This window comes from Mandrillus leucophaeus, unplaced genomic scaffold (assembly GCF_000951045.1).
Source record: "Mandrillus leucophaeus isolate KB7577 unplaced genomic scaffold, Mleu.le_1.0 Scaffold622, whole genome shotgun sequence".
NCBI lineage: Eukaryota > Metazoa > Chordata > Mammalia > Primates > Cercopithecidae > Mandrillus > Mandrillus leucophaeus.
This window is the reverse complement of record NW_012106720.1, coordinates 1,025,773-1,036,084: the sequence shown is the minus strand read 5'-3', so window position 1 is coordinate 1,036,084 and position 10,312 is coordinate 1,025,773. Positions and strand designations below refer to the sequence as shown.

General features: G+C 43.2%; 1 protein-coding gene across 1 annotated transcript; it reads right to left on the bottom strand.

Annotated features, from left to right (window-relative positions):
- Positions 1-3,534: 3,534 nt before the first annotated feature.
- ASCL3 (achaete-scute family bHLH transcription factor 3) lies at positions 3,535-9,062 on the bottom strand. The gene is made up of 2 exons (XM_012000233.1): positions 9,021-9,062; positions 3,535-4,136 (listed from the first exon to the last, which is right to left on the bottom strand). The coding sequence occupies exon 2, from the start codon at positions 4,122-4,124 to the stop codon at positions 3,579-3,581; it is 546 nt and encodes a 181-aa protein (XP_011855623.1). The 5' UTR covers positions 4,125-4,136; positions 9,021-9,062; the 3' UTR covers positions 3,535-3,578.
- Between the last annotated feature and the right edge of the window lie 1,250 nt (positions 9,063-10,312).

Here is a 10,312-nt window from a genome sequence, read left to right as displayed (position 1 = left end):
TGGTTAGGCAGGGGCGTGTTCCTGAACCTCTCCAATCAGCAGGAATCTGGAGACTTCGGTTGGGAATCCTGGGATATAGGCTTTCTTTTTCTTCCTATGCCTGAAGGAGAAAGCTGATAGTTCTGAGAGCTTCTGACAGCCTTTTGGGGAGACTGAAGCTATTCCCAGAGAAAGAGAGGATAGACCTCAGGAAATAGAGGGTTGGTTGGTTGGTTTTGAAACAGGGTTGCCCAGGCTGGCCTCAAACTCCTGGACTCAATGGATCCTTTTTCCTCAGTCTTCCGAGGAGATCGGACTACAGACGTGCACCTCCACATCCAGCTGAAAATAGGTTCTTGGTGACAGTATTGAGTCCTACCTGCAGGCAGTGCTGCTACTCTAGGCCTCAGCTGTGTGAGCCAATAATTCCCCTAATTGATTATGCCACTTTGAATTGGGCTGTTTCTTACTTGCAACCAAAAGCCTCTTAGCTAATGACTGCCCTCCCAGAGTATCACTTCATAGTCAGGAGAATGACTGCTGCCCAGGACCGTATACCGAGGCCGAGTTATTTGGCACACAAAGTTAAAGTCTGAGAAAGACCCATGGCCGAGTGCGGTGGCTCACACCTCTAATCCCAGCACTTTGGGAGGCCAAGGCAGGTGGATCACGAGGTCAGGAGATCGAGACAATCCTGGCTAACACGGTGAAACCCCATCTCTACTACAAATACAAAAAATTAGCTGGGCGTGGTGGCTCTTGCCTGTAATCCCACCTACTTGGGAGGCTGAGGCAGGAGAATTGCTTGAACCAGGGAGTCAGAGGTTGCAGTGAGCCGAGATCATGCCATTGCACTCCAGCCTGGGTGACAGAGAGAGACTCCGTCTCAACAAATGAAAAATAAGTTAAAAAATACCCATGAAGTCTCTGACAATGAAAGAAGGATTCTTGAATGAGACAGAGGGATTTCAATGAAGGAGGGGAAAAGGAGAATATTCCAGTTTAGGTAGGAAGCAAGAGAGAAGATAGAAGGATACATTCGCAAGAGTGATTTTCTGTTTGGGGAAAATGGGTTCAGCATGTGCAAAATCACCCTAAACTTGCTTAGAAGTCACATGAAAGCAGACTCACATCAGGGTTTGGGTGTGAGAGTAATTCTGGTTATAGATTACAGAGGCATCATCGCTAACCCCATCAGATGTTATCTTACATGTAGGAAAAGGCCAAAACTCGGGTCATTTATCTTTTAAGGAATGTAGCGACTCAGGCAGGAGACGGGGTGGAAGAGGGAGAGGGGCGTGTACTCTGTCCTGTCCTTCAAAGCTTCTTTTCAAAGAGCGAAAGAGCTGCCCGTGGTAAGAGTCAGGGGCATTGTGAAATGTGGCTGGCAAGCAGAAGTGAGAAAACACGACTTCTTATGTTTGCTGCTTTGTTTTGCAGTAGGGAACTTTGAAAACTAAGCTGATATTTAAACAAGATGGCGTTCAGAAGGCAGTCATCAGGCAGCTTAAGCGACGAAGTGACATGAAATACTTTCAGAGAGAGTGAGGGTGGAGCCTGTTGAGGACACAGCCAGACAGGAGACTGCTACCAATGACCCAGACACAGGTGATGGGATTGGAATAAGAAAACAATAACAACAGCTATTCACCAACACCTTCCTGATTTGAGGCTTTTTGCTGGATACTAGGAATAGAAGATGAGTAAGGCTGGATGAATTATCTTCAAGGAGCTTGCAGTCTACTGAAGAAGACAGAGATAGGTGTGTAAAGTGTTTAAAGATAGCAGGATAGCAACCATAAGACAAATATTTATATGAAATAAAGGAACAAGTAACAGCTGGGATAGGAAGTTGGGGAGGACTTCACAGAGGCATAGCAGTGGAGGGGAATGTGATAGACAGCGTGTGATGGTTCATTGACTGGGCCTGGGGACAGATGGGACTTGGTAGTTAAAGGAGAAGGAAGAGCTGAAGCTGGCCATGGAAGCAGAAATAGACACGTTTTGAAGGCAGAACCCCCAAGATACGGGGCAGGGACTGTCCTTCCCAGGTATGAAAGAAAGGTCTGGCAGCTCCAAGTTTTCTAGCTTAGGGAACCTAGAGAATGGTGATGCTATGGACAAAATAAGATAATGATAATAATAATCAGTAATGGTGGCCAGGCACAGTGGCTCATACCTGTAATCCCAACACTTTAGGAGGCAGGGGTGGGAGGATTGCTTGAGGCTAGGAGTTCGAGACCAGCCTGGACAACATAGCAAGACCCCATCTCTAAAAAAATGTGTTTGACTGGGAGTGCTGTCTCATGCCTATAATCCCAGCACTTTGGGAGGCCGAGGTGGAGTTCAAGACCAGCCTGGCCAACATAATGAAACCCCATCTCTACTAAAAATAAAAAAACAAAATAGCCAGATATGGTGGTGGGTGCCTGTAATCTCAGCTACTCGGGAGGCTGAGGCAGAGAATTGCTTGAACCCAGGAGGCGGAGGTTGCAGTGAGCCGAGATTATACCACTACACTCCAGCCTGGGCGACAGAGTGAAACTCCATCTCAAAAAAAAAAAGCGGTTTTAATGATTATGAATACTTTTTACATGTCAGGCTCTGTTAATCATCATCATAAACACATGGGAATTGCTGTTGTTATTATTCTCATTTTGTGGAGAAGAACTGAGACATAGAGAAGAGGTAGCAGATACTGCAAATACAGGTCTGCCTTCTTTTTTTTTTTTTTTGAGATGGAGTCTCGCTCTGTCACCCAGGCTGGAGTGCAGTGGCACAATCTCGGCTCACTGCAAACTCTGCCTCCTGGGTTCACGCCATTCTCCTGCCTCAGCCTCCTGAGTAGCTGGGACTACAGGCACCTGCCACCACGCCCGGCTACTTTTTTGTATTTTTAGTAGAGACGGGGTTTGACCGCATTAGCCAGGGTGGCCTCAATCTCCTGACCTTGTGATCCGCCCGCCACGGCCTCCCAAAGTGCCGGGATTACAGGCGTGAGCCACCGCACCCAGCTACAGGTCTGCCTTCTTGGACCCTATACTGAGCTGCCTGAAGAAGTCTGCATGCAGGAAAATGATGCATCTGAAATAATTTCAAATAACAACAAGGTTTTGTAAACTACTTTTGCTTTAGCCCCAAGACACTTTCCCATGGTGGTGACTTCTTGTGAATCCCCAGTAAATAAAAATCTCCAAATGCTGACAAATGAAGAGAGGTTCATTGTGATTGCTCAGCATGACGCTTTGACGGAGTGAGACAGGCCTCTAGTAGTTAGTAGTCACGCTTCACAGGCTTCTGTGAGAGCTTCTCACAGCTGAGCCTCTGGCCAAGCGTGTGAGAAGGGCAAGATGAGACATGCAGAGACTCTGGGGCCCCCTGCTCCCCTAGAGCTCATGAAAGAAATAAGCAGAGCAGCTCCTCAACCTACATGAGATCATATTTAGTACAATTGAAACCCAGGTGAGTAATACTCAGCATAGGTTAGCATTTGAGTTATTTCCTGCCCACATGGAAATTACACTTAGGAAAAACTGTTGAATGATGCTGTAAGATACCTCATTTTGTGATATTATTCATTTCTATTTGGAAACAATGACTCAAACAATTCTGAACATAGGGTCAGCATGGTGGCTGGTGGTTGCTATCATGGAGGAACCTTTTCCAGCGTTATTCTTGGTCTCAGCTTTATCAGGGTACAGAAGAGACTGCAGGTAGTTAATGTACTTGATCGCAGCTCTGAGAGTTTCCACTTTGCTGAGTCGCTTCTCCAAATACTCCTCTGGCAGATGATGACGGAGCTGGGCGTAGCCTTCATTGACACATTTCACGCGCTGCCGTTCCCGCTCATTCCTTTTCCGGATGAAGGCCGGCCCGTAGGAGTACTCACACCTTCCGTAATTTGGGTAGGGCATCGGGAAAGAGAAGGGGCAGGGTTCACCGTAATTTCCCAGGATGAGGGAGTCACTGGGAAAAGGCAGCAGTGGCAGCTCCTCAGGGTAAGGGGATGGCACCGGGGCCTCCGGGTGCAGGTGGAAAGTGACCATGGGCTCCAGATAGAAGGACCTGGTCAGTGGCAAGCGGGCAGAATCGGGGAAGATAGGAAGTTTGTCAGGCAGACAGGAGTTGCCTCTGTTGTCCATCATTTCCTCTTTAACCTGCAAACATAACAAAATTTATCAATGTGGTCAGATAGAAAGAGAGCAGATATGATCTACTTTCTTGGAGATCAATGTTTTGTTGTGTTGTATTGTATTGTATTGTATTGTATTGTATTGTATTGTATTGTATTGTATTTTTCGAGATGGAGTCTTGCTCTGTCGCCCAGCCTGGAGTGCAGTGGCGCGATCACGGCTCACTGCAACTTCCGCCTCCTGGGTTCAAGCAATTCTCCTGCCTCAGCCTCCTGAGTAACTGGGATTACAAGCATCCGCCACCGTGCCCAGTTAATTTTTGTATTTTTAGTAGAGACGGGGTTTCACCATGTTGGCCAGGATGGTCTTGATCTCTTGACCTTGTGATCCACCCGTCTCCGCCTCCCAAAATGCTGGGATTACAGGCGTAAGCCACCACGCCCAGCCAGAGATCAATGTTTTAAAGACTTTTCTGCTTTGATGACCAGTTTCTAAGCTCATGTGGACAACGAGATGGTGTTATAATATTCTGTGTAGTAAGAGGATGTTTGATGGTACACAGAAACAGTACTAAATAACATTGAATCGCCTTATGAGAAAGTTATTCTCCTTCAATTCTCTTTCAGTCCTTGTGGTTATAAAGATACAACCTTAGTCTGCTGAGAATGTGTCTTCCACACCACACCACTAGAATTCTGTCTTTTTTTTTTTTTTTTTTTGAGACACAGTCTGGCTCTGTCGCCCAGGCTGGAGTGCAGTGGTGCGATGATGGCTCACTAGAGCCTTAACCTCCCAGGTGCAAGCAATCCTCCTGCCTCAGCCACCTGAGTAGCTGGGAGCATAGGTGGGCATCACCACAGCTGGCTAAGTTTTGAATGTTTTTGTAGAGACAGGGTCTTGCCATGTTGCCCAGGCTGGTCTCAAACTCCTGAGCTCAAGCAACCCACCTGCCTCGGCCTCCCCAAGTGCTGGGATTATACACAGGAAGCTACCACACCTGGCCTAGAATGCTTTCTAATCCTTCTAAGATCAAAGCCTTCAACAAGCAATAACATCTCGTTAGAATTCAGTGTCTTTACTAACTTCTGTTTATTGTGAGTTCTGGTGATTTATGGTAGTGATATAAAGTTCCTTTTTTTGTTTTTTGAGACAGAGTCTTGCATTGTTGCCTGGGCTAGAGTGCAGTGGCATGATCTTGGCTCACTGCAACCTCTGCCCCGGGTTCAAGTGATTCTCCTGCTTCAGCCTCCCAAGTAGCTGGTATTGCAGGTGACTGCCACCACGCCCAGATAATTTTTTTGTATTTTTAGTAGAGATGGGGGTTTCATTATGTTGGCCATGCTGGTCTCAAACTCCTGACCTCGTGATCCACCCACCTCAGCCTCCCAAAGTGCTGGGATTATAGGTGTGAGCCACCATGCCCGACCATAAAGTTCGTCTTAAAATTAAATCTACTTGAGTAAGAAAACGTGATTTGATTTAAAGATAAAGAGTGAGTAAATAATAGTACAGGTGGAACAAAGATGTAATAGTGATTGTGAAGACGTGCAAATAAAAAAAAGTGTAGGAAACGCTAAAACACCACAATATTCAAATATATGCAAGGGAAATTATGAACTAGTTAATGATCATGCAACCTCAGAGGCATAGCTTTCTTAAAGAATACCTGATGTGCTAGAGGCAAAACTGAAAATACAAATTAAAAAGGAATAATTTGCTCTTAAATGTTCATTATGGTACTCCTTTAGGTGAGAAACTTCCCCTACACATTTAAAACATAGTCAATTTACACATTTTTACGTACGTAGAACTGTAAATATATTGAGTAAAATGCAGCTATGTTTAGGTTTTTAAAATTTTTATTTATTTTATATTTTTATTTTTAGAGGCAGTGTCTTATTCTGTCACCCAGACTGGAGTGCAGTGATGTGATCATGGCTTACTGCAGCCTCAAACTGCTGGGTTCAAGTGGTCCTCCTGCCTTCTGAGTAGCTTCTGAGTAGCTAGGACAGCAGATGTGCACCACCATGTCTGGCCTTTTTTTTTTTTTTTTTTTTTTTTTGGTAGAGATGGGGTCTTGCCTTGATGCCCAGGCTGATCTTAAACCTCCTCCTAGCTTCAGGTAATCCTCCTACGTCAGCCTCCCACAGCACTGGGGTTACAGGCATGAGCTGCTTCACCCAGCCTATAATTAAGGTTTGTTGGTTTTGTGTGTGTGTGTGTGTTTTTGTAGAACTCAAGGACGAAGCAGTATAACCCAAGAGGTTCCATACCAACGCATTTCTTCTTTGTGAATAGGTCTATATCCTTCTCCTCTTTTAAACTACCATTACTTTTTGCCTTTGACCATAATCATGTAGCAACAATAGATTTTACGGAGGCACTGCAGTATAACCCGTTAACTGGGAGGCAGGGTAGTTCTGTAGGAAAAGAGCTTTTTCTCTAAGGGGTAACACCCTCAGGTTTCAATATGGCCTTACTCCTTCTTAGCTATGTGTCCTTAGGCAAGTGTCTTAACCTCTCTGAGCTTTCGCTTTCCCCATGTCCAAATAAGCTACTAACTATTCTGCAGGGTGGTTGTGAGGATAAAGTGAAAAAAAATACAGTTGACCCTCCGTATTGGGGTCTGTGTATTCAACCAACTATGGGTGGAAAATATTCAGGGGGAAAAAAGGGATGGCAGCGTGGGTACTAAATAAGTACTGACATTTGTTCTTGTCATTAGCCTCTAAATAATACAGTGTAACAACTATTTGTATAGAATGTACATTGTGTTAGGTATTATAAGTAATCCAGAGATGATTGATTTAAAGTGTTTGAGAGGGTGTGTGTAGGTTCCATGCAAGTGCTACATTATTTTCTACAAGGGAATTGGACCTCTGTGGATTTTGGTATCTGAGGGGAGTCCTGAACCCAACCCCCCAGGTACAGAGGGGTGACTGTGCCTATAATGCACCCAGCATTTACCTCTTTCCTTTCTTTAGAGATGAATGAATCTTTATGTAGTGTTCCTATCTAAACTGTACCTTATAGAAAACCTGGTTTATGTTTTCCTTAACACCGTAGAGTCACAACACTGATCTATCCTAAACACATGTGTTGAGAGATGAGGAACATACCTAAAATAGAGAAGGAAAAGCAGCTTGAAGTCTAATTGTGGACCTCCATCAAAGAAGGAAATATGGTGTTAATTTCTCAGCAGGTTGATTTTTCGGTATCTTTAGGAGTGAGGGGTTATTATCTGTGCTTGGCATACTGCATGCACACAGACACACACACACACACACACACACACACACACACACACCAGTCCTAATGTTTAGGGCAATATTAGATAATATTGGCACTTATTTCTCTACCTGAATACAGCAAAAACTCAGCAGGCTGCACTGTGTAGTGGGAGGAGCAGCCTCTAAGACCAGAATTCAAGTATGAAGGTCAGGGGACTAGGGAAACAGTAAGGGCAGCAGGGGTAGGGGTGCTGGGAGGGAGGAGTGGCCAAGGTTAAAGGGTTATAGTAAGTTGTGGTGAAAGAGACTGGAAAAGAAGTCAATGCCAGGAAAACTCTTCCTAAAAGGGACGGGGTTAGGGGATGAGATAAGTGGAATAGGTCCAATTAAAAATCAAAACAGAGGAACAGGAAATGAAAGATTCCAAATTACTGACCAAATGACCTAAGATAACTAACGAAACAAAAATCTCTGGAAAACTGAAAACTAGCCAGGATTCTGTCAAAAAGAAAAAGTTGCTGAGAGAAACAAGTTAGGAAATTCCCAAGCCAGGAATTCTAGAGGGTAAGAGAGAAAGAATGGGTATGGCAGAAGCTGCAAAATGGTGGCAAATGGGTGTGGAGCCTGTATTACTGCATTTCTGACAACAGCAGAGCCATATTGTTGCCTGTAGTTAAGAACTGGAGTTAACAGGCTACCAAAAAGTAAAGCAGATGTCATCAAACCTAACTATACAAAAATCATTCTGTTGGTGATGGTTTTACCCTAAAAGACCATTTAAACAATATCTTAAATCTTGACCCAGATGAAATCTGAGTAATTTGTATATGCCACAAGTAATTAAAACTTTCTAGGTTTTAACAATACTTTGCATAATTCTTGAAAAAAGAGCATGGTGTCTCTGGAGGCACATTGATGAGAAGTTTTTTCTTTTGAGCATTTCCAATAAGTTCACCAATCAGTGTACTAGCATTTAAATATGATCACCTTTTATTCAAAGAAGGTAATTTAAGACAACAAAGTTAAGAAAATGAAATAAAATGCAGCAACAAGGAGAATCAAGATAGAAAGCCTACTGGGGTCTGGATGTGTTTGTAGGAATTGAGTATAAGTTTTTAAAAGAAAGCAACACAGATTGGTAGCGCCAGGGCTCCATGGTTCCAGATATAGGCACAGCTAACAAACACACCTGTGATGGGAAAATCTCAGATTCTGCCTTAGAGGGTTTCTGGGAAATAAATGATGAGGTCTTAATGATAAAATCATAAGAGATTCTGGATACTCTGCTGAGCATAAAAGCTTCAAATTTCAGAGATATAAAAGATATGTAGCATGTGAAAAATAAAAAGCTACAACTGCCAATGTAATTGAATTATGGAATGTTAGAGCTAGAAGGAAACTTAAAACTTCCTCATAGGTTATGATATGTTGCTAAGGTTACAAAGCCAATAGCAAAGCAGGGGCCAGAACCTAGTGTCCTGACTTCCAAAGCAAAACTCCTTCTGCTCTTCTAGAGGATTTAATTGCCAGCAAAACCTGGATCTTCCATTATATGGAGAATATTGGTAGTTTAAGATAATGGAATAATCTGATAGCTGACAAAATTCAGTATTTATCAACTGTGCCTAGGCATGTTTTTATCCTTCCCCATGGGCCACTCTGGAGAAGAGTCTCTTACCTGAGTTTTGTCGTCAGGATGCTGTATTTTGGGCTGAGTTAGACTTAACCTGATTTATAGGTGATCATTTAATAACAATATACAAAACAGCTTACAGTTAAATAGAACTGCTCAGTTCTGGTTTGGCTGTTTTTCCTACCCAGCATGTAGATATGACAACAGATAACCATGCTAAATAGAAAGGTGTGCTTACAAAACTGGATACTTGTAACAAATTATTTTGCTTAAAGAATGTCCCCCATTCTTCTGGGTTATGTGATATTATATCAAAATTATTTATGGAGCAATAGACTCATAATGTGCAAATATTGGTCAATATTCTTTTAGATAGAGATTAAGGCTAGAACTAAGAAGGTCAATATGAACTTATTTTCTTTACTTTTTATTTTTTTAAAGCCAGTCAAATTTAGCAGTGGGGACTTTAGTGACATGAATGTGGATGTTAAATTCTGATAGCCCAGTATCATAGGAACTAGCCAATACCTTTTTCTTAAATAGCCATTTTATTTTTTCTTCTTAAGTATACTTTTATCTTTTTAAAAATGTAAATATTAGAAGCATTCCTTCTTTCCTTATTTATTTAGAGACAAGGTCTCACTCTCTAGCCCAGGCTGGAATGCAGTGGCATTACCACAGCTCATTGCAGCCTCCATCTCCCGAGCAGCTGGGACTACAGGTGTGAGCCAACCCGCCTGGCTAATTTTTGTATTTCTTGTAGAGATGAGGTCTTACTTTGTTGCCTCGATGGTCTTGAACTCCTGGGCTCAAGAAATCCCACCCAAAGTGCTGGGCTTATAGACCGCTGTGCTGTGCCGACTTTAATTTTTTTTTTTTTTTTTTTGAAACAGAGTTTTGCTCTTTTGCCCAGGCTGGAGTGCAATGGTATGATCTTGGCTTACTGCAGCCTCTGCCTCCAGGATCAAGTGATTCTCCCACCTCAGCCACCCAAGTAGCTGGAATTACAGGTGTGTACCACCGCACACAGCTAATTTTGTATTTTTAATAGAGATGGGGTTTCACCATGTTGGCCAGGCTGGTCTCAAACTCCTGACCTCAGGCGATCCGCCCACCTTGGTCTCCCAAAATGCTGAGATTACAGGTATGAGCCACCGCGCCCAGTCCCAACTTTAATTTTTAAAGCAGTTGTAGGTTCACAGAAAAATTGAACACAAAGTAGAGCTAATTCTCATATACTCCCTGCCCCATATGTGCATGGCCTCCTCTGCTATGAACATTCCACACCATTATGGTACTGTGTTAGAACTGATGAACCTGCATTGACACATTATCAC